This window comes from Amblyomma mixtum, chromosome 2 (genome assembly GCF_055824585.1).
Source record: "Amblyomma mixtum isolate Tamu chromosome 2, ASM5582458v1, whole genome shotgun sequence".
Lineage (NCBI taxonomy): Eukaryota > Metazoa > Arthropoda > Arachnida > Ixodida > Ixodidae > Amblyomma > Amblyomma mixtum.
Genome location: NC_143013.1, coordinates 258,485,089 through 258,509,259, shown reverse-complemented (window position 1 = coordinate 258,509,259; position 24,171 = coordinate 258,485,089). Strand labels below are relative to the sequence as shown.

Here is a 24,171-nt window from a genome sequence, read left to right as displayed (position 1 = left end):
ATAATAAAGTAGCTATATTATTCGCTTCTTTTTTTTAGATTTTCGTCGCCGCAGATATCGAAGGTATAGGAATCCTCAAGAAATAAAGCATTCGCACCTCAGTTTTTATGCGTAGGTTGTATTGCTTCCAGAGAGTTTGCTCGCCCTTCTAAAACTAATTGAGCACGGGAAAAACTTAACTGAACACGTTGCAAACTAGGCAGTAATCGGCATATGGTTCTTCGAGTGAACTTATTTCGCCACGGCACGAGCGATTGGCCCGCTCAAAAAAATTACCTTCTCTATTACGTTGTTCAAGTATGCGTCTAACAGCATCCGACGGGCTACCTTCGACCGATACGACGACATTCCGCTTGGGACAGGTGGTGACAGCATCCGACACACTACCTCCGATCTGCGCGTAAAGATTTATGGAGCCGATGTAACGGCGCTGTCATTGACCTGAAAGAAGCGCGTGTGACGTTCTCGACGAAACGGGCCGTGGAGCGCATTGAAATCGAGGATCCGGAACTCAACGTTCTGCGTATTGTCGACGATGACGTGAGGGTGCCAGCACGGTCTAGTGTGCTTGTTCTTGTGCGTCATGACTTGTTTCACGACTACGAGGGCATCGCGGATGGGCACCTCCCGCTACTTCTCGAGAAGGAGATAGCCGTTGCTCGAGGACTCGTTCAACTGCGTAACGGTCGTGCTACTGTCCTCCTGACGAATTTTGCTAAGGAGATGCGGCACCTCGCCAAGGAAACGGCTGTTGCCTTCCTTCACGACGTTACTGCCTCGCCTCGTTTATGCACCGCCGGGGCCAACCCTCAAGAGGAGGCTACATCTTGCCGTCTCCTTCAAACCGTTAAAATTAGCCCGGACTTGACGCCCGATCTAAGGAATCTTCTTTCGGCTCTTCTGACTGATTTCGCAGACTGCTTCGCCACTGGCTCCAAGGTCGGTCGTACTCCTGTCGCCAAGCGCCGCATCATAACCGATGAGGCCACGTTACCGGTATGCCAACGCCCGTACCGGGTTTCTCCTAAGGAACGTGAAGCCATTCAAACGCAAGTGGATGAGATGCTTGCGGACGACGTAATCCAGCCTTCGACGAGCCCATGGGCGTCGCCAGTAGTCCTCGTCAAGAAGAAAGATGGCACCCTGAGATTCTGTGTCGATTACGGGAAATTAAACAACGTAACCAAAAAGGACGTCTATCCGCTCCCCAGGATTGATGATGCCCTCGACCGTCTACGCGATGCCAGGTACTTCTCCTCATTAGACCTCAAAAGCGGATACTGGCAAATCGAGGTGGATCAGAGAGACCGAGAGAAGACTGCATTTGTGACGCCCGACGGCCTATACGAGTTTAAGGTGCTTCCGTTTGGTCTTTGCTCTGCGCCGGCCACGTTCCAACGTATGATGGACACGGTTTTATCAGGTCTGAAGTGGCAGTCGTGCTTAGTGTACTTAGATGACGTCGTCGTTTTCTCGCCTACTTTCGAGCAACACCTGGACCGGTTGCGCATTGTGCTTCAAGCACTCAAAGGCGCACAATTGACGATCAAGCCGGAGAAATGCCATTTCGCTTTCAAAGAACTTCGTCTTTCTCCAATGGCCCGTTGCGTTCTTCCTCATCTTCTAAGGAAGGCATGTGTCATTATATTCACGCCCGACCGGAGAGTTGATAAATGCACGAAATCGGCTTCTAATTTTGATCAGAGACAACAAACGCTGTGGTCCTTATCTTAATTTAAACGCAAATCACCTCGAGAGATTTGTCAAAAATCAGCGCAGAAAGCGAAAGCTGCGCACTGATCCGCGTGCTGACACATGATACCTCGCATGGCGTTTTGTGTTACTAAAACGTTGGGACGGAGTAAAAAAATAAAAAAGCGAAAAGCTGGAGCGCACCTAGTCGTGGCACGCATCGCAGTGTCTTTTCACAGTGGAGAGGGTAGCGCAACGCTGCATCGGCATTTTACTTTTCAAACGAAGCGCAGCCGTTTTAACCCAACGCTGGGCAGCGGTTTCGTTTTCTGTACCGTACCAACATGGAGGACTTAGTTCTCGGAGCGCCGAGAGATGGCGCTGCGCAGTTCGCGAGATCAAGTTCATCAGCTGCTGCCATCTTCCTGAGCTGATATACTTTGTTTCCCTATATTTAGCGAGACAAAGATTGTAATTTTTCTCTGTGCCTTGCTTGAGAAAAAAATTTATCAAATCAAATGGTAGGCAGCGCTTGTACGCTCTTAGTTTTCTTGTACCTCGTTCCTTATGTGTCTGCACATTTTCTTCAACCTAGTGTTATGGCGCACTGTGTATATTTCAGAGGCCTAAAGTCTGCAGAGGGTTTGACATTGCGTATTTTTTCAATCTCTTGGGCTCATAACTGATACGCTTTTGTAACCCTTTCTTTAGAGTATATGGCCAAACAACTCGTCGTCGTGGTATGCTAAGACCTTTACCGAACTCTTACCTATCATTCCGAGTCCTCATCGCCATTTTAGCACAGCCCAACAAACACAAAACCTCCTCAAAATCTCCCAAAAATAACCCATCTGGACATTTGGAATCTCCCCAGGAGGTGCTCATTTTTCCCGAACACATCCAAAAAACGTCCCCACAACTAGCGATGTCCAAAAAGTTGTGCGTCCCATGGAAAGCCCCAAAAGGTTAATGCTCGATTTCTCGGCTCTGGTTCAATAAAATTATTCCTCCTTTTTCATGCAGCCTGCAGGCATCCAAGCGCACATATCTGCCAAATTTCAGGTGCATACTTACTTTACAGGTGATGTAATTCACCTGTCCACTTGTGTGAATGCGTGCTGGCTCGGCCGTTTCGCACTGTGAAATGTCCTAGCATTTTACACACAAAGGAAATATGAATTCAAAAAGTCACCCCATCTTGCCCATATATAAGAACAAATAGCAGCATCACACAGAAGTCATTTCAGTTTACTAGCCGTACTCTTAGCACGGACTTGTAGCCTATTGTCCATACCGGCGACAGCACTATACACCACCACAATCAAAATGCAAGTCAAAGAAAAACAATACAGACGAATTGAAAGTCCGTGCTGAACAAAACTTCCGGTCAACGGCGCAAATTTGAATGAATACAAACAGCAGACGCAAACGTAGGCACCTTTTAATACACAATTTGTACATAGCACTACGGCGCCATGCCGTAGTGCTATGATGGCCACTTTTTCTCTAGCTCTGAGAAATCTGCAAACTGAAGAAAGTAAAACAGAACATGGACTGGAAGTTGATGCACCTTAAACAAGTATTCTAAGGGCTACAAAAGCAGATATGCACACGCAAAAGCAAACGTACGTAAAGAGCAACTTGGATGACAAAACAAAAGGCGAGATGAGCGTACGCTGCAGACACGCAGTTTCAGGTCATGGATTTTCTTCAAGTTGAAACCCCCTCTCTCGGAACAAGCTTCAGCGACATGTTATCAAAACAGAAAAAAAATAGTTCTATCAGGCGAAAATTAAAAAAAAGTGCGAAAAGGCCCTGCAGTATGTTTAAATAAATAAATAAAATAAACCAACATACCTTGACAACTTTGCCTACGGAAACCCAGGGATGAAATAGGAGGCTGCAACAGCTGAAACCATGAATTAAACGCAGCCTTCTGTCCTGCGCCTTCTCATAGCACAGCGAACGCTCAAACATACGCGTTACACCCTCGTAACGATCCTGGGAGTTTTATTTTCTTGTGACTAAGTGCGGGGATAAGACTGCTTGAAGCTAGGCGGGAGGGGGGACGTCTCGAGGCTGGTGCAGTGGCGCGCTGCATCCATGGTGCGGCAGACCGCGCATGCGGCACAGTCCGGCGTGAGAGTCGAGATCAAGGCACGATTAATCCGGTGCGGGAGAGTCAGTATAGCCACGCGAACACTGCACAAACTACACCGCTGCGACAGGATGGTTGGGCGGTGGCGAAGTAGGTAGAGCAGGCTAATCCATGGGCACTCGCAGAAAGAGAGTGGTGGGTCTCCGAAGGTCCTTCCCGCCTATGACCGTAGTTGAGAGCCACGCTTCCACCACCAACGCGCTGCAGTCGTCAGAGGCGCTGAGGAATGCAGGTGCGTATGAGGAGTCGCCTATTGCCACGAACTCCGCCGCCTCGAACAGCGGCATCAGTAGGGCCGTGAAGCTGCGCAAAGGACTTGCGATGCGCTGCCGCTGCATCAGTTCCAAAAGGAATGGTATGGGCACGCCGAGATGCGCGGGAAAACTGCCGTGAATCCGTAGCTACGAAGTCCACGACAGCCCAGTTGCCGTAGTGATAAGAGCAAGAACTGCCGCGCGCTGGGGCTTGTGCTCGAACGGCTGAGGCAGCGCGAATAACAGCGCGCAAAATGCCTTCCGTCCAACGAGGAAGCCGGGCGAGCGACGGGAGGCCATTACTGCACTTCTGCTAGACAGCGGCGCAGGCGCCGATAGCCGGAGATGCCTGGAGGGGCCACCACACAATGTTGCAGTTGGACGGCAGCAGGGGAAACGCTACAAGACGGGAAAGTTGGTGACCGCCGCTTACGGCGGCGCGATGAAAATGGAGACCGCCGCCACCTGCCTGCAGCATGGAGCCGACGGCCCACGTGCAAGAAACGCATGCGCCGAGAGAGATGCGGGGCTAACTGCTTCCTTCGGCTGTTCGAATGAAACTGCCGTTTCATCTCTCGAAACGACGCGTGCAAGAGCAAAACCTCCTCTCGCCGCAGCTTGTGGCGCGAGGGAGAGAGAAAAGAACGCGAGCAGTCGATTTTTGTTTCTTGTTGAAAATCATTGGTCCCAAAACGTTATGCCCAGTTACCTTTCTGGGACCAAAATCCATTAACTCGCTTTTGTTGCTGCTTAAAACTGCAGAAAAAACGTTTCTAGACCTTTAGTGGGAGCACTGCCTTTTTGCTTGTGTTTCTATGTCTTGTCTCTATGGTCTGGAAACGTTTGAGAAACGTCGTACTGGGACTGGGACATTCCATCCTTTCTAGGCGCACATGGGGAGGTCTTGTGCTTGTTGGGAGGGTTTAAGTGACAGGCAAGCAAAGAGCAGTGATGGGCCGTGTTTCGATTCGAGCGCGGCGTTTAGGGATGACGCAATTTTCCAGATCCCCAGTAAGATGCCGCTTACGCGAAGTAGATTTCATTTCACGGCTTGGAAAGCTCGATCTTCGTGGTTTTGCTTTTGAGGTTTTCCTTAAAAGACCGTCACACACATTTTCTTACAGTGCCGCTTCAGTCAGGACACCGATGGTGACGTCGGGACTGCCCGCTCTCTTTCGAACCATGCTTTATCCCGTTGGGCTTTTTGTGTAGTGCATCGAAAAACACGCGAACACAGAGGCAGACGAGCGAACATGTGGCGTTTGCTGTTCGTCCTTCTTCCACTATTTCGCCTGGGTGTACCTTTATATGATCTACGCTAAGCAATCGTGAAAGGCAGTTTACCAATATCCCTCAAGAGAAAAGTATATAACAGCTGTACCATACCGGTACACTCACCTATGGGGCAGAAACGTGGAGGCTAGCGAAAAGGGTTCATGGAGCTATGGAAAAGAAAATGATAGGTGCAACGCTAAGAGACCGGAAGAGGGCAGAGTGGATGAGGGAACAAACGCGGGTTAATGAAATCCTAGTCGACATCAAGAGGAAGAAATGGGCTTGGGAAGGGCATGTAATGCGAAAGCAAGAAAATGGACGGTCATTAAGGGTAACGGAGCGGATTCCAAGAGAAGGCAAGAGTAGAAGGGGGCGGAGGGTGGATGGGTAGAGTTAGGTGGGTGGATGAGATTAAAAAGTTTGCTGGGATAGGGAGGCTGCAGCTGGCACAGGACAGGGTTAATTTGAGAGATATGAAAGAGGCCTAGCTTTGTCCTGCAGTGGGCGCAGTCAGGCTGATGATAATTATGATGATGCAGACTGGAGGCCGGACTGGACGCGCCGGCGGGAAGCGCGCAGTCCACGCGTCCAGTCTGGCCGTGTCTGGATGAAGCACTATATACAGTATACGTGCTGCTAGGATGTTAGCCATGGCTCGCGCTTTCGTCTTGCGACGCTGAAGGCTTTCCAGTACTGAATTAAAACACTTCCAATACTAAAGTGCTTCGAAAGTTCAAGGATTGCCGCGGTAATTCCCACGTACTCATGCGTTGTCCCAACGTTCTACAAATGTCCTATATATTCCGACGTTAAGAAGGTCGATCGCAAAACTGGGCGATGGGCGTGTCTGTGGTAATTCATTACACAGCGCAGAAAAAAAATGCATAGACAAGAGGCAGAGACAGATACAATACAAGCGTTTGTGCTGTACCTGTCTCCACCTATTATCTGTTGTATTTTCTGACATTATAGCTTAGCTGGCGAAATTGCACCGTTCTCAGTGCAAATGATGCTATTATCGCTAACATTAATGCAGTGTGCGCTACTGCTCCGGCGCTTTTTGGTTATTTGTATTCAACAAACGCAAAGCTGTGTTCTTATGAAGTTTTAGCTGCCTCTGGAGACCTAAAAGCAGAACTGTAGGTAGCGATGTTTTTGTTTATACGTTGACGTGTTTTCCCATCGCATGCATCCGCCAGGTTGCCTGTAGCGTCGGCTATTAATTATAGCTCCCTCTGCCTCTTTCTTCGGCAACATTCTACAAGAAATTGGCTGTGGTTTAGCTCTGGTTAAACCTGGAGTGGTTTCATTATTCATTATCGGCGCTAGGCGCGCCTTCCGAACCGCGTCGTTCCCTTATCGAGGCGTGTCGCACGTTCTTCCTCGGTCTCCTCGGCTCGCCGCTTCCTCTTGGTTTCGTTCCAACGCCGAGCCCTGGCTTCTTTCAGAGCCGTCGAGCTCAGCTCGTCCTCTCCTCTGCTCTCCATCTTTGTCCCACTCCGCCGAGCCGCCTACTCCACTCCGCCCCCCCAACTCGACACTGCGCATGCGCACAGCTGTTGCAGCTCAGTTTTGCCGGCACGCCGCGCTGCCGGCAGCAGCAGCTGCCGCTCCGCACCACGTGACCAACGGCGCCGCCATGGAGCTCAAGGGGTGCCACGCTGAAGGCTCGGTGCTGGCGTAGTGTAGCTCTCGCTACAAAAGAAATAAGCCCATCGATCAGTAGAGCTCGAGCGTGCCGGTTGGCAGAATCATTCCCTCCCGTGTGTTCCGTGTGCCCTCGAAACCATATGATTGAGGCTTGATTAGGAGGATGTTTGGCTAACAGTGCGAGACCTGATTGATGGATTAGTCCGTTGTTTATATTTCCGCGCGAATTTCGGGAATCTATCGGAACAATAGCGCTTGGGTAGGTAGCTAGCGCTAGCGCAATGGCTGCCTCCTCTCAGTGAGTGGGGTTGGAAATGCACACTGATGTGCAGTTGATGTTTGCCCTAGGGATTCGTTATGAAGGTCATCGGCGCTTGGATTGGACCGGCTGCATCCACGTAGAGCGTGTCCGGGTGGCCATCCCATTTCTTGCGCAGGCTTCCCGCTCTGGCATTTCTTCGCTTCGCATTAAATGTCGGATGCATATTTCTGGGATGGTCATAGATCACCTTGTGGATCGATGGAGGAAGTTCAGTTCTTTGGTAGACCGTGTAGGGTACTGTAAGGCGTACCTTGCTCAGTTATTGTGCTATTTCCTTCCCCTAATTAGTGACTTTTGACGAAAGGAAATGTCGCAGTAACTGTTTCACTTTTTGATGTACACCTCAACTCTGCTGCCGGAAGCTGGGAGTAAAAGAAGAAAGAGATGCCCCGTTGGAGGGCTCAGGAATAACTGGGGATCTTAAGCGTGCACTTACTTCAAAAACTAATTATCGCACAGCACACATGCGTCTTTTGTGTTTCGCCTGCATAGAAACGTGGCCTCTGCAGCCGGGATTGACCCTCAAACTCAGCAGCCAAGTGCAATCAACAAGATGCAGCACAAACAGCTAGGCAACGCCCTAGAGGTATCATCTTTTACGCGGGGACGCAGCAGGTCCTATAATTTCACCGCTATCAGCTCTGCTGAAGAGAGCTCGACACATGAACACTACCCCCCCTCCTCCCCCTCTTATGGTTCAACTTCCTTGAGAAGCCATACAATGATGGTTCTTTCTGTGCAATTTGTTTACACATATTTTCACTCCCATTCCCTTTCGTGTTCGGTCAATTCACTTTTAGTGGAAAGCTGAAGAGTCTCTCAGGTTTGAAGTCTTCCAATTTTTTCTCTTTCTTGAGCGGCCAGAATGTCAGCCTCTGCAACAGGTGCCCATGCTACACTACATGATATCCACAGCTTGGTTTCAGACCACGTCCCTACCACAACAGCTACACATTATGTATGGAATGCTGGTAGCGCAGGTTTTAATGAGCGATTTCATTGAAATTGGCATGAAAGCTAGTTGCTTCTCTGCAATCCACCGCGCACACAATATTAGAAGAGTAAGTATCAAACTACACTCCTGAGCGCAATATCGGAAGTCACATGATAGCAGCACGCACCACACCAATCTAACATTCTCAAGGCATTTCAATGCTTCTTAGTTAACCCCATAGGCTGCCAGCATCTAACATTTTGTGGCACTTTATAAAATAAGAGATGTAAAAAAGTAATTTCACAGGCTGGTAAATGATAGTTCGGATGCTCACAGCTGAGTATTTCATTCCTGAATACCTGAACTGAAAACGGGCAAAGACAGGATACACATTCTTAGTGAGATCCCATCAGTGTCCTACATGAGACATAGCAGTGTGATAAATTGCTTAAAGGGAGACTGAAGCACTTTTTTTGAAAATCGGGCTGGCAGCGGCATCCTATAGTTTTTCATGCTGTATACTGGAATATCGCATCCAAATAAGGCAAAAAAAAACAAGTGCGAATTGCCTTTTTTAGCCGAAATATGCGGCCTGTGCCGCGGGGCACGCCGCGCGGCGCGCCGCCGCCCGTGATTGGTCAAGAGAGATCGTGACGTCACTTTGAGGACTGGAGAAGCTGCCGATGCGGATCCGGCGCTGCGTTGAGTGCAGATCGCAGCTTTCCGTGTCGTTGTAAAAGCGAATACGGCGATTATTTTTTTTTTACTGACCTCCGAAGAAAAGGATACTACAGTTTGCTCATTCCACGTATCGCCTGAAACCAAAAAAGACACAAGCAAAAAATTCTACGCCTAGCACAAGCATACGCCAGCGTCAAAGACGCGATGCAGACCATGCGTAAAAGGTGCCAGCACAACCTCGGCTCGTATTCTCGGAAAGGAAGGGGTGCGAACAATACTCAAGTCAATTACCACCACCGGACGCCTCCTGGCTCGCCCGGAAGAGCGTCATCCTAAAGAAAATGCCCAACGCCCTGTGTACAAAAAATCCTGTTCTCAGTACCCGGCGTTGCAGGTTGGGGCAAGAAAGTATTTCAAGGAAACGATGAAGGAGCACAAAGTTGGTGTCAAAATTAGCGAAGCGCAATGGCCAAGCACTGCGAGGCATGTGACCACAAGATAGTGACGCAATCATTGTGCGCTGGAAACCAAGCCAAATACGCGCACACGGCTGCTGCTTCACTCGCGTTCAGCAGATGCCAGAAAATATTAATCGCTGCCTCGGTAACGTTCACCCTTCCTAGATTTGCAGTTCAGGTTCAGTGAAGTAGTTTGTGTCTAAAAGCCAAGCTAGCTGCAACTCGCCCGCTGCCACAACTTGAAGAAGAAACCGAGTAAGGTTGCGGTGTTTTTTTGCAAAAACTCGGTTGGCATTCATTTCTCTCATAAATTTGCATCCTAAATCAACGTCGAACGCTTTCATTTTAATTGCTTAGCTACGATTAAACGAGATGCCGCATATGAAGAGCTTCAATGCTTGATTGCTTTGCTTTATTGTGCTTTGCTCTGCTTGCTTGCTTGGACACGTCGAACCGAGTATAAAATCACTAACCGAGCCTTGCTGAGCACGTCTCAGGTGGTCTGGCCGCACCTAAGCTGAGGAGAGCGACACATGCTTGAGCCTCTATAAGGTTTCTTCAGGGGCTAAGTGAGCATGTTTCTACTTTTAAAAGAGGCGCTTCTTCGGAATGGTGACACGCCTCTCATGCGCGAGAAAATCGAAGGAACTGTGTCATGGTTCAGCCACGCCTTTTCTTCAGAAATCACCAGAGGTCACATTAGGGACAAGCTCTGCATGTAGCCGCTCTTACGAAAGTGCTTCTAGCAGAGTAGGTTTGCTTTGGTCAGCTTGAATTCTTCGTCACAGCAGCGAGCGCTTGCGCTGCGAGCTTTTGATCTTGCTAAAAACAGTGCAAGACGACACAGCCTCGGCCGTATTTGTTCATGGACACGAACGCAGAGTAGTACCTCGTGTTGAATCTGATTCTCAAGGTCGGCTGACACGCTTTGTACGTCACAACGCACGCAGCACGAGAAACAACGCGCGCTGAAAGCTCGCTCGGGTGCGCCGAAGTATCCCCGGCTCCTCAACGTGACGTCACGTTGGCCGACATGGACGAGGTTTCCCTCTCCGCTGTTCTCCTCTCCTGCGCTTGCGCGGGGCGCGGGAGATTTGAACATCGCGTATTTAATTGGTGATTGTGCCACTGTTTTAGGCAAAATCGAAAAAATAATTTCACACACGTGATCAGCAATGACACTACTTCAAAACCCTAAAAAATTAGCTAATTCGAAAACCACCTCAGTATCCCTTTAAATATGAGTGCGACTGGCTGTAGGTAAGATCGACACCATAATGCTTTTATTTTACCGAGTTAAACTCGGCAAGCACACATACGGAATATATGGCAATTGAAATGTACAAATACGCACAGCACAGACAGATCACTCGATTTGATTCACGAGCAAAAGAGGAACGTGAAGTGAGCAAGTTTGCTAATGCATTGGGAAGGCCTTTAAAACAGTTCCCAGGCCTTCATTTTCACATGCTGTCACTTGGAGGAGAGAAAAAATATAAAAGACAAATAGGAAAGTTGCTGCAGTAAATGGCCTTACAGAGCAGATAATCATCAGTGTAAACGATCATGGGAAAATAAGCGGTCCCAATGCAACAGCCATTTCAAACTTGGCTGCAAAAATAATGCTATTCTTTAGCATACATTGTCAAATAGTTCTTGACCTTTAGAATCATGACACAGAAACAAGATCATTAAAATGTACTCTAGGTAGCATCAGCTCCTTGCCAGCCTCCATACCTTAGGAGACCAGCACACGCACAAAAGGAAAGTTTCAAAGGCAACACCACAGCATCACTCTTTCGAAGACTGAAGGTCAAAGCAATCAACAGTAGTTTTGTGCAGTTACCATAGAACTCCAACAAACATTTCATATGCACACCCCTCACCAAAAACAATGCACTGCTCTAAATACTGAGTGTGTTTCAGTTTCATCACAATGTTGGGTACAGACAATGTTACAACATCCATACACGGCAACCACATAACTACCTTTCGGCAGGAAACTTTCCTGCTTAACTGCCGGTAACGACATACAATGGTAGTCCTGCAAGTCTTTACAGGCTCAACAGCGTGTTTCAGATAGTGGACAAATAGCCTTACGTTGATAGGACTAGATGCTCCTTACAACTATCAGCATACCGATTATGCTTAAACACACACATCACGCAGAACAGCTCACAATTTGGCTCAACACGATACATCAGGAGAATACTGTTTAAAATCTACTAACTTTCTGTATGAAGATGTGTACCTAACTATTAAACATACAGCTGTCTTAAACAAAAGCAGCCAAACAGAGATCCCAAAATACAGGAAGGCTTTTAGTGCAACAATGTCATTCTTTTTTAACTTGCATTTTGTTATGTTGGGGGGTTCTCAAACTAAGTCTGCAGAACCCTAGGGTTCCTTGCAGCGTCCCTGCGTGCCTAAGCTCCCACCTTTCCTCCACCCACTTTATTTTGGGACTAATCATTAATTGCTTGTAGCAGACTACCACTTTACAGCCATTCATTATAATTATTGAATGGGGCCATTTTTCTGGGGGGCTCTGGGTCTGCGTCCTTTCTTTTGCATGCACATTAGGCAGGGAGGGGTGGAAAACAACATACGCTAGTTCCCTCAGCCCCTTTGGAAGCCTTCCTCAAGGCTAGAAAGACTGAGAACCCCTGGGCCGGGCTAGTGTACTTAAGAATGAAAGGACAACTAAGTAAACGAAGTCGAATTATTAACAGAAATAAAATGCTTGAGACAGCCTTGAGGCAACAATACAGGGATAAAATTGCAACGAAACAATTCAAACAGCACTCCAACCACACCAGAACACATGCTAAGACTCTGCATCATGAAAAACTGCGACATTTCACAACCCAGCTACTCTCAAATTGACATCAATTTCAAATTCAAAGAACATTAAAAGGAAAATGCTGCGAGCCTGCGACAGCATTTTTACTAAATATACTAAAAGTGACTATGTCTAACAAAGAAATACCAGTGCAAGAAAAAGGGTGCCAAATGCATCTAATTCAACAAGTGCAACAACTGAAACCACCGCACTGCACTCCCAAAAACTAAGTTGAGCATTACATTTTCATCAGCATGGCTTCGTTGAACAATATTTTCCCATTTCAGGAATGCAATAAATGAGTTATAAAGCACAAACCACGCAACGTAACCCCTCCAGTTACTTGAACTCAAAGAATGAGGAAAGAATTTGCTAAGCAAGTAGCCTACGAACATATGTGCTAATGACGGAAGTTTTCCCTAGTTGCCGTCACTGCTCACCGATAAACAGTACACTTATGATGTCGCAAACTAACAGCGACAGCATTTCATTCACGAAATCTGTATTACTCTCAATTTTTCGCAGATAATAACTATAGGGAGTTCGCATGCATAAATTAGAGGTACACGAAGGGTCCAAACAGATAGCAACTTGCACAATACAGATCTTTTACACGTTTCTGAAACAACGTGTAAACAAATGAATTGCTCAGCATTCCTGCTGAATATATGACACCTCAACAAGCAGTGTAGCTTAAAAACACTGCTATGGGGCTCCATAAAACAGAACAAGAAGAGGAACCAAGTTTCTTCAGTTGAGACTCTGTAAATGAAGTGTCCTCAGCAAAACGGCAAATTTAGGTAACAAAATGTCACCAAAACAGTGAAGCGCAATATATGCGCCACTAGAGCCCCAGGAGGCACTAGCAATATATATGCCAAAGTTGACATATCAAATTTAAACTAAGCCAGTACAGCGCGTGAAACCCACACAAGATCCATAAATGCATGTTAGTGCACGTAGCTACAAAATGCATTCTTCTCGACAGAAAAATGATCAAAGAAACAAGCGTCAAGGAACAACTTCAGTCATTCTTTCAACAGTATGGAAAATGCAGAGAGACATCGCTTACCTCACGCAACACATAACCCATTCTCATAAAAGCAGCTCTGCAGCCGCTTGCTACACGAGTTGCACATTCCTTGTCATTTTCAAGCAGCTGGGCAATGACAACAGCCACACTGACAACTTGGAACAGACACAGTTGCCTGACAATGTACTCTGTCGCCCACTGGTTCTCCTACGCAGTCAAGACGCTTGTTTTATGAGCCAACAAGAAGGGGAAACGCCACTTTCCATTTGCCGAGCACACCTCTGTCTGTGTGCTCCAAAGACCAGTAGATTTCAGCACTGCCATTCAACTTTGCCCGGCTTCGCTCATCCCTGTATCTTATGCAGACATCGCAAATATTGCTGGGCCATTTATACACCCCCGCCACACAAAAACAGCTCATCTGTGAAGATGCCTACAGCCGGCTGTCTTGGTCGGCCAGAAATCGCCATTTGTTTCCGTGCGCTGAAAGGGCAGCGGAATGACAATGCACTCCACTTCTGTGATGCTGGAGCAAAGAATTTTTCGCCGCAAATCTGCAGGTGAACACCACAGTGAGTTACTTCTCTTCAGAACCCGGCTTTGGTGGTAGCTGATAAACGTGCACGGTGCTGAGGAAACTTTACAGGCCAAGTTGTCCGGTACGCTCGTCAATCTCGCACCTCTGACAAATTTCCAACACTGATGAGAACAAACGACTGTCCCCAGCACACAAGGCCTTCTGCCGACATACAATTGCACGGCATAAAAACTGCGTGGCCCACCTATTTTATAAACTCAATGCAGGGGCACACACGCACCACATCTCAGATCAAGCTGACCGCCTGGTGGCAATGCTCGAGCAAGAGTGTTCCACGAGACCAACCACTCAGTGTGAGCCAGCAGGGACAGAAGAGCAACTCATGCAAGGCAGCCTGCATCCCACTTTTGACGCCTTGCGAGAATTAGCGGCGGTTACGCGTCGACAAGAGCAGCGCTCGTCGCATTCCGTACTAGGCGAGGTCCATATAGGGACAGCAGAAAGACGCCAAGCTTGGCTTGCAGCGACCAAACGACAGCTGCCTGTACCTTGCCCCCACCGGTGAGATTCCGCGAAGGAGCAAGGCAGCGACGTACAGGCTGCCTCAGCTACTCTGCTTTGTGCTCCGTATGCGGCCCAGGTGGCACGACTCCCGCGAGTCGCGGGCACTTGCGCAGCCACTGCACGCGCCTACCGGGGCGCGCCGTTCGTCTTCGTCATCGCTCGTGTAACAGGTGGTGGCGCCACGGGCAACGGCACCACGCGTGCTGGTCGCCTGCATCAGTTCCGGGTCCGGGCCGTTGCGATTTTCGTACAGCAGGATGTTGAGGGTTTCCTCGTATATGCGAGCTTCAGGAAATTCAACCTGGTGGCAGAAAATAGCGTGGGAAAAGAAATCTGGAGAAAATCGCAGAAGAGAAAGCATCTCTATGAAGGATTAACCATTCATACTGTACTATCGGGGACAAAAGTGGTATACTCCACGAGGTGGGAGCAGGAGCAACAGAAAACTGCAGCGTTTTGGCGAGCTAAAGCACGTAACATTGAAACGAGCCAAGCAACATGCCTGCTGATAATAAAGGTCACGCACTGGCTGTTTCGATCCCAGATGCCGCCTGTAGATGGCGTTGCAATGCAGTTTTCCGTTCGTCCAGCTCCCGCCCGTGTAGTACTATACCACTTTTGTCCCCGATAGTACATAAGTACGCTGTGCAATACTTACCTGTAGCACTGACAACTCTACTAACACACCTCGCCTACAATCAGTTCTAATGTATCTGGTCAGCGGCTGACTTCATTGTAAAGCACAGGTAAAAGAAAATTTCACGCCATTCACAATAACGCAAGAATAAAGAATACTGGATCAACCTGCTTGAGGCATTTATAGCCAGATGCTCAATTAAATCAAGGACAAAAAATACATAAAATTTCACACTGTTCAAAAACAAACCAGGACCACCGAATAATATGTTAGTTGATTAATCATATTCTTTGAAGGGGCACTGAACACCTTTTGAAGGGATACTGGTTATTCCTTAAGCAAATTCTTTATGTCACACGGAAGCAAACGCAAGAAAGAACCACAGAAACCAGTGCACATGAACAGAAGTTCTTCTATAAAAAAACTTAGACCTACATGCAAACATTGCCCTCAACGTGCTTTCCAAAAGCTTCGTTTGCCTGATGACAGACTGACTGTGAATACAACTGTGAACAACTGTGAATACAGTAGTAATTTGAAAACTACTAGTGCAAACTTCTAGTGAAAAAATTCTACTGCAAACTGACAGCATCATTGTTACAACAACTACATGAGCTGCCCTAGAAACCCTTGCCATTACAACCACAATGCTTTATTATTCTCCTAACTTGCAGCTCATGATTAAAGATATGATACCCCGCACGTGAGTTCTCTAATGGCAGGAGGACTCACTGAGAAGGATTAAGGTTGCAATTGATGGCGTTTACTGATTTATGTCACGAAACAGGAACTTAATTACCTGACAGTGCACAAAGAATGCCCTCCACGCACACGGGTGCAATAAATTTGTGTTGCTCTGCTCCATAAACAGGTTTGTGTGTTATTGAACAAGTCCAAGAGAATCTAAGAAATGCTCATTAGTAAGCTTTTGTTGATTTCGATGCTTCTGAAAAATTTCAAATTTAAGAAGTACTATATTTACAACCAAATAGGCAGACTGTTTTTTACCTAAAAGCCTTCAAAAACCTTTTCTCACTAATTTTCATTTTTTCATGACAGAATCTCCATGCTACTTCCTTTATATGAGCTTCGCATACAGCTAGCTGCAATTCAGATTAAAAGGTGTCAAGGCTGCTTTGAGGAATGGCTTAAATGCTGGGACTGTTTTCACACTGTTTTCCACCTTCTTTTTGTTGTCCTTGTCTGCACGGCTTTTTTTCACTGCATATGAGTCCCCAACTAGCCTAACCCTTCACCTTTGCTGCAAAAGAACATTTCAGCTAATTGGGTGCAAGCAGTAAGAGAAACAACACATAGAAAAAATGTCTGCAGCGGTCCCAACGAATAATCTATCAGTCTTGCTTAGTTTGATATTTCCCTTTAGTACCCTTTTAAAGGGGCCCAGAAACACAATCTTAGTTGACTGCTTTGCCTGTTGATCGCATAGAGTGAGTTACAATGATGCTATTAGCGTCGGTAATACCACGTATATTCCGTTTTTTAATATTTTAATGTCCTCCCAAAAACAAATTCATGGCTCTGATGGTGTCCCCACACAGTGCCGGGCTCTAGCAGCGGATATGACATCACCTGGCGTGAGCTTGATGATTGGACAAACAGTAAATATACTGCAAATTGTGTGAATAAATAGAGACACATATTGTCACCTGTCGGTGCTTTATATTAGATCAACAAAAACAACTTGCTTGTCTCAGATAAAAGCCCTGCAAAGCAAGTAAAATAAAAATACACCACCAGGGGCTCTGGCATGGAAACGACACTGCCAGTCTCAGCAAGAACGAGTTACAAAGAGCAGGCAACCATGGAGTGCAAACTTCCGCGACGTGCTCTGGCGGGCTGTTTTGATTGGTTGCGCCAGGTGCCGTCATTGGGAGAGCGAAATATGAGTGGGAAGCCCTGCCAAAATCGAGTTGAGGGCAGCGTTTTGTTTGCTTGTATTTTGAAATTTCTTCATTGAATAACTCCCGTTCCTGTGCATCGATTCCTGTAATTCTTTTTAAGTCAGCATCTGTGTGACATAAAGAATCCACCTGAAGTATAGGTTTGGTTTGGTTTATGGGGTTTAACGTCCCAAAGCGACTAAGGCTATGAGAGACGCCGTAGTGGAGGGCTCCGGAAATTTCGACCACCTGGGGTTCTTTAACATGCACTGACATCGCACAGTACACGGGCCTCTAGAATTTCTCCTCCAAAGAAATTCAACCGCCGCGGCCGGGATCGAACCAGCGTCTTTCGGGTCAGCAGCCGAGCACCATAACCATTGAGCCACCGCGGCGGCCCACTTGAAGTATAACCGGTATCCTCCCAAGCAATGTTTCGCAGCCCCTTTAATACAAAAACTCGAACAGCAGCAATGATGAATATCTTAAGAGTTGTGAACTTACAGGAAAACGAAAGCCTTGAAAAATAAAAGCTTCTCGCAGAAAAAAAAAAAACTACAAGAAACACTCTCTAAATCAGTGAAAAAGTAAACTCTGGAAATGCATAACTTTGGCAATAAACAAGCTCAGCTCATTCCTGTTTGTAACAAGCTCCTGTTCCCAGACAGATGGGACCGCTCTAACCACACAGCCATACAAAGGGGATGAACGACTTACTTTAGTGTGTTTCTTGTCTGTTGCGTAGACTATGGATGTACAGCAAACCTCAGCCACTTTTTTGCCATGGCCATAGAAGGTCCAGCAACAGATTTCATTGCTGCCAATAACATCCTTTATGAACAAGACACGGCTGCAGAACCGCAGCGACAGCCGGTCAAACATCTCAACATTTTTTAGAAGATTGTCATCCGATGTGCTGGAGAGAACGAGAAGAAAACAAGCGTTCTCAGATACTTTTCACGGAATGCTTCAAGTGATTTTAAACTGAAACAAGACACACAATGAAATTGTACACTGTGCTGCGCTTTGCTACACCACTCCATAGCTCAATGTGACCTGGATGTTACTTGTAGCATTTTTCAAGCAAATGAGCTACTGGTAGCTTCAGTGTTACTAGCTGTAAGTCCCTCTCTGGTTGGTCATAGGCAAGTCTTAATTCTCAAAACTTTAAAAATTCTGCAAGCAGAACTGCTGGTCCTGTCAAGAGCTGCAACAATAAACTTTCAAGAAAAAAAAAATAAAAACTTCTGGACCACTCATTCAGTGACTTTTCTTTGTAGCAGCTTTGCAAACAACCATGCCACCTCACAACAACAGATTTCACTTCTACGACATGAACTGCCACTTCCCTGTGTAAAGATGCGCATATTCATTCAGTTCACACCCTTCATTTGAAGTTCACAAATGCAGGACAAAAACAGGAACAGTGAGGTTCTTAAAGGTGCACTGAAGAGGAATCTGAACTCGTCTTTTTGCCGCAGGAACTCGATCTACACGCTCCTAGCATTCTTAGAAACTGCGACTTATTGCCCGGTGTGGCCGATTTCCCCAATTAAATCGAATTAACGTCCGGCTCCCGCCTTTATTTCTTGAATTCTGCCTCGTACGGTGGGCGGAGTCGACCGACGCGTGGAGTGCCTTTCACCCAGTCCCGTGGTGGCTTGCCGCTCTGCCATCGGCGGAGTAATACGTAGTAGTCCGTAGAAACAAATAGTCCGCACGTATTTTTATTTCTGCGGGCTTATTTTGCGGTTATATTATCTGCAAATGAAACTATTTATTCACGGAAACCTAAAAAACAAAATGAAGCAAAAGCAAAGCCTTCACGGAGCTGGCTGAAAGGCACTCCCCGCGTCGGTCGACTCCGCCCACCGTACGAGGGAGAATTAAAAAAAAAGGGCGGGAGCCGGACATTAATTCGATTTAATTAGAGAAATCGGCCACACAGGGCAATAAGTCGCAGTTTCTAAGAATGCTAGGAACGTGTAGATCGGGTTCCCGCGGCAAAAAGACGAGTTCAGATTCCTCTTCAGTGCACCTTTAAGCACTGAAAGTTGGGCTAGTTGGTCTTGGTGCACTATGTGCTAACAGAGTGTAGCTGAGTCTAAATGAAGCAGACTCCCCGCACCACTAGTGTACCTAACAGCTAAAAAACCCAATTTTCCTTTGACAATGAACAGAAGTGCTGACTATCAACTGTTGTTCTGATGATAAGTTGATAGCCAGCACCTGAGTTGCATGTTTCTGACTTTCATTAACAAAGGAAGATCGCATTTCCATGCTGTTACAATAAAATACCATGTTGCAGCTTTCCTCAACACTGCATAAACAGTACAGCTGATTGTAGCATGTCACTGCTATCTTTTCAGAGGAAGCCAAACACCTTCACAATAGCAGATTCATATTCTGCCTTAAAGGTGCACTGAAGAGGATTCTGAACTTGTCTTTTTGCCGCGGGAACTCGATCTACACGTTCCTAGCATTCTTAGAAACTGCAACCTATTGCCCTGTATGGCCGATTTCCCTAATTAAATCGAATTAACGTCCGGCTGCCGCCCTTTTTTTTTAATTCTGCCTCGTACGATGGGCGGAGTCGACCAACGCGTGAAGTTCCTTTCAGCCAGCTCCGTGGAGGCTTTGCTTTCGCTTTATTTTGTTTTTTAGGTTTCCATGAATAAATAGTTTCATTCGCAGATAATATAGCCGCAAAATAAGCCCGCAGAAATAAAAATACGCGCGGACTATTTGCTACTACGGACTGTTATGTATTACTCCGCCGATGGCAGAGCGGCAAGCCGCCACGGGACTGGGTGAAAGGCACTCCACGCGTTGGTAGACTCCGCCCACCGTACGAGGCAGAATTAAAAAAAAAAGGGCGGGAGCCAGCCGTTAATTCGATTTAATTTGGGAAATCGGCCATACAGGGCAATAAGTCGCAGTTTCTAAGAATGCTAGAAACGTGTAGATCGAGTTCCCGCGGCAAAAAGACAAGTTCAGATTCCTCTTCAGTGCACCTTTAAGTCAGATTTCAGAGCCTCTTGCAAACAACTTTGCTTTGGTCATGTGGTAAGTGACTACATGTGCATGCTTTCCTCAAAAATCAAGATCCCATCATTTCAACACGAGTTTTTGAAACGTAATGCTGCGCATACCTTAACCTTAACAGGAATGTCAAGAATGGCATAGATTTCTTCTAGCTGGCATGTCACCACAGCAGTCATGGTAACTACATTAGCACAAAGAGGAACTCCTAAATGATGATGTTGAAAGCAAATACTAAAAGTATAGACATTACAAAAGAGAAGAAAGACCTGTGGACCTGACAACAACGCAACAATTGGAAAGGAGCAGGTTATTCATTTTGCACAAGGCTCATTTGCCTGTATGTCATAAATAAAACTTTGCAAAATGGCAAAATATGTTTTATTTGTTATTACTTAGAAACAAAGTTTTTAGCACTCTTGAAAAATACCGTACTTTACACTCAATGGGCACTGAGCCATACTATACAGCAACAATGCACAGTTGCTTGAAATTTCAATGAGCATTAGCACCAATGTACATAAAAAATGCTCCTGTGCAAGGGGTATATAAAACAAATCTGGTAGGGCAAAGAAATCCATTATGTTTGTCATACAAAATGTACAATAATTATTGACAATGCCCCCCCAGGAATGCTCTCAGCACTCAGCATTCCCACAAAAGCCACAGTACTTGGGACGAACAATATTTCTGGTCGTGACACAATCTTCTATGGCAACTATTCATTCATTCTCCAGAAATTTTTTCAGAAAGGCAACATTACCATCAGACATCAAGCGAAAGATAAAAACACTAAACAATAAACTATGTGGTGTTCAAGAGTTGAACACATTACTTACGGTCCCACACACACCAGTTACCTAATCAAAACAAAACAAAGAAGGTTGTTCATGGTTTGGGATACTTCAAGCGAGTTGCTGTCTTAAGAAATTTCAGTTCTAGGAATGGAAGAATGCAGTTTTCCAGGATTTACACAAAGGAAACATCTTAACCTTACCTAAACTAAAGTAAAAAGACAGCTCCAGCTGTGAATTATTAACAAGAATTACACATCTGGGGCACAAATCACCACAAATATGCACTCATGCCGAAGGCATCCAGCTAGGCACAGGTGTTGTTTACTCAGAGCGCAACATGTCTCATGCATAACAGGAAATCGCATGAGTAACATAAATAATGGCACAAGCCTATCTTATCAGGGTCAACATGTATGAGAAAAAGAAAACATACCTGGTGTATGAATACTTGTTGTTATGTCTATTGATAAGAAGCTTGACCAGGGGCTGAAACAGCAAAACGATAAGATGTTCATGTCCACACAGTTCCATTAACAATAGGTCTCGCAAACGAAAGTGAACCTTAGTGGCTACCGAAATATGCGCACATGGTCAGCTGCTAGGTCAGCAGGTTTATAAATATGCATGCTGAGATGAAGCATTAAACGTCACCAAAAAAACAATCCGACACTAATTGTATTGGGATGCGCTGCTACGAATTAGAAGCACCAGAGTTCTGAAACTTGTTTTCCTACGTTTGCGATTTACACGGGAATCAGTGAAAAATTGGGGATAAACTGTGAAACTCACCTTCGTTGAAGTACTTATTAGCAAGTTGCCTTCTTTCTCGTTAGTTATGAGCGGCACTCTGCAAGTTGGCTCCTGCCAGCTTTCCTTCTTCTGCAAGGCAGCTTCACAGCTCTCGACGAGTGCCTGGATGAGGTAGTATTTGGCTTCGGCCAGCATCTCGGCGATCTCCCTCGTAGACTCCGGCAGCGGCACTGAGCCATCCCTCAGAAAGTTCAGGATAGTGCCGAAGTGTTTTCCGCATCGGTCTATAAGAATCCAGCCTACAAACAGCGAAAGCGAAAGAACACTGAGTTAACGTCAATTCAGGAGGACACGGCCGCTACCGAAGGAAAATTGGACGTCCGGTTTGCAAATAGTTGGGTACCATAAGATAGAGGATAGTGAGGTTTAAACATCTAGTGCAAACCAAAGTTCACAAACACCACCCGAGCGGAGCTCGGAAAGTGGACGGGCGCATCCACTCCTTGTCGGCGCGATGACTCGCGATGGGAGTGGCATAATATGCTGCAACACGGTCTACAGATAAACACAACGACGGCCACTCACCCTCTGAGTCGGTAAGAACTTCCATTCGTCCGCTGAACATCGCTCTGAGCATGCTGTCATGCTTGGTGAGAGTCCCAATAGTGGTGTAATGGAGGGACCCGCCTACGTTGAGCTTCACATACTGGCTCGGGCTCCCGTTGATGACAGTCCGGTGATCGCCAGACATGGTCTTGGGCTCTTCGGCGGTCGACCCTGCCGACGGCAGCGTCGAAGAGCACAGGTCGTCTATGGTTGCTTCGTGCTAGCCGTTGGTCAAATGCGTCGGCGCGCCAGCCCAAGATGGGAGCCGCGAGGAAATAACACTCACGATCGCACTCCCCAAAGCTCCGATTTCTGACAACGCGCGCTACATTCAGCCACAATCGCTCGTGCAGAGCTCACGTGACCAAGTAGTTGAGTGACTTCATGCGGCTTAGGTTGAGCTTCCGCTGCATAAAATAGTGCGTTAAAATAAACCGAAACCGAAACTGCAATGCACCTGCGCGCATCGAGGACAACTGCGTGCATGCCTGTGCGTGTCCCATGCATCAGATGTGCGGTGCGATGATGAATGCGACTCACTAAAGTTATAAGAAATATTTGAAGGCCTAATTACAGCCCGTCAGTCTGCCTTTACCGCAAACCACCCGACTGTGCAGCAAAAAAAAAAAAAAAAAAAATTATCCCTTTCTGTTCTGTGGTTTATCGCTCGTTCTAATAAAGTTAGGCACCCGAATTCCTCGCAGTCTGCAGCGATTAACGTGCCGATGTTCAGCATTGCTGTGTAGCCACAACGCACGGAGCTTACATCTTCCTATTTCTCGCTGATGAATAAATATACGCCGTATATAATGGTAACCCCGTGAGGCATCACAACCCTTTCATTAAAAAATATCGCACTGCAAAACAATCGAACCAAGTTCCGAAAATACCTCCGCTTCAAAAACCTTTTTAACGATGACAAACCATGCAAATTTCCTCACCTTACATGAATATCATACAAAGCCATGCAACCGTTTGCTATAAGCTAGCATACTTAGTAGTAATACGTGGTACCAGAGATTTACCATTCTGAAGCTGCATGTGGTCTATCAAGTCACTGCTGTGGAGGGCTTCGCGTCATATTTTGACTGTGTTTTGCAGTTTTAGATTTTGCCTTCTCTGGAAATGTTCTGAAATTACATTTTAAGTGTACCTGGTCAACTTGAGCAAGGATTTGCATCAAACTGATGGTTCAGAATTGACACAGAGACAACGACAATGGCGTGAAGCAGGCAGAGCTCCAGAAATATGCCCTGCACTCCTCCCTCTTTGACATGAGAAAAAAAAAAAAAAACTCATGGATGTATTGTTGACTATATGGAAGAAGGGGGAAAATGTGCACTAATATGACATTATGTATGCATTATGTTAACACACACAGACAGTTTTAACAACCTAGACTTTTGGTTAGTTGTTCAGCTTGAGCCATGCATTAGGATTGCAAATCAGGAGAAGAATGTGCTGAAAATTGATGCTGCCATACACAGCTCAGCTCTTCATAATTCTGAAGGGTACTGGAAATTTGTCTAAATTATGCAGACATCAAATCAGTGACAGTTTTTCCAATGTATTTGATAACAGGACCAAAACGTCAGTTCAAATAAGTGAAATATTTGAAACGGGCTTAAGCTAACAAGATCCAATGAAATGCAATCAGAATCCCATATGCTTAACTCTACTACCATGCATTTTCGTCTGTGGCAATTCCAGTTCACTGTCTTATACTCTTAATGCATACTAAGTAGCTCACACTATATCTTGATGTGAAAACATGCATGAAATTGCAACACATCAACCATACTTTTGTACAAGGAGAGGAAATAGGTCCACTTTATTTGCGTGAAGTTCATGCCTTTACATAATTATGCAGGTATGGCACATGTTCACACCAAAAAATGATGCCAAAGTACATACATGGTGCATGAAGGAATGGCAAGCAAGCTGAAGAGTGATTACGAGCAAGCTAAAATCGCATACCAGTATGGTTTGGTTTGGTTTATGGGGTTTAACGTCCCAAAGCGACTGAGGCTATGAGAG

General features: G+C 46.2%; 1 protein-coding gene across 1 annotated transcript; it reads right to left on the bottom strand.

The window, feature by feature from the left end:
- Positions 1–10,679: 10,679 nt before the first annotated feature.
- LOC149363679 (BTB/POZ domain-containing adapter for CUL3-mediated RhoA degradation protein 3) lies at positions 10,680–22,507 on the bottom strand. The gene is made up of 5 exons (XM_089573653.1): positions 22,114–22,507; positions 21,568–21,827; positions 21,212–21,264; positions 17,657–17,855; positions 10,680–14,702 (listed from the first exon to the last, which is right to left on the bottom strand). Exons 1-5 carry the CDS (start codon positions 22,277–22,279, stop codon positions 14,442–14,444), a joined length of 939 nt encoding a protein of 312 aa, XP_089429779.1. The 5' UTR covers positions 22,280–22,507; the 3' UTR covers positions 10,680–14,441.
- Between the last annotated feature and the right edge of the window lie 1,664 nt (positions 22,508–24,171).

What these genes read in the sequence shown, in the direction of transcription:
- LOC149363679 (XM_089573653.1), bottom strand. Translation starts at nt 22,279, where the DNA reads ATGTCTGGCGATCACCGGACTGTCATCAACGGGAGCCCGAGCCAGTAT. An exon ending in TAATAAGTACTTCAACGAAG is followed by an intron (nt 21,265 to 21,567) that starts GTGAGTTTCACA and finishes TTGCTGTTTCAG; the next exon opens with CCCCTGGTCAAGCTTCTTAT. An exon ending in AACAAGTATTCATACACCAG is followed by an intron (nt 17,856 to 21,211) that starts GTATGTTTTCTT and finishes CGTTCTCTCCAG; the next exon opens with CACATCGGATGACAATCTTC.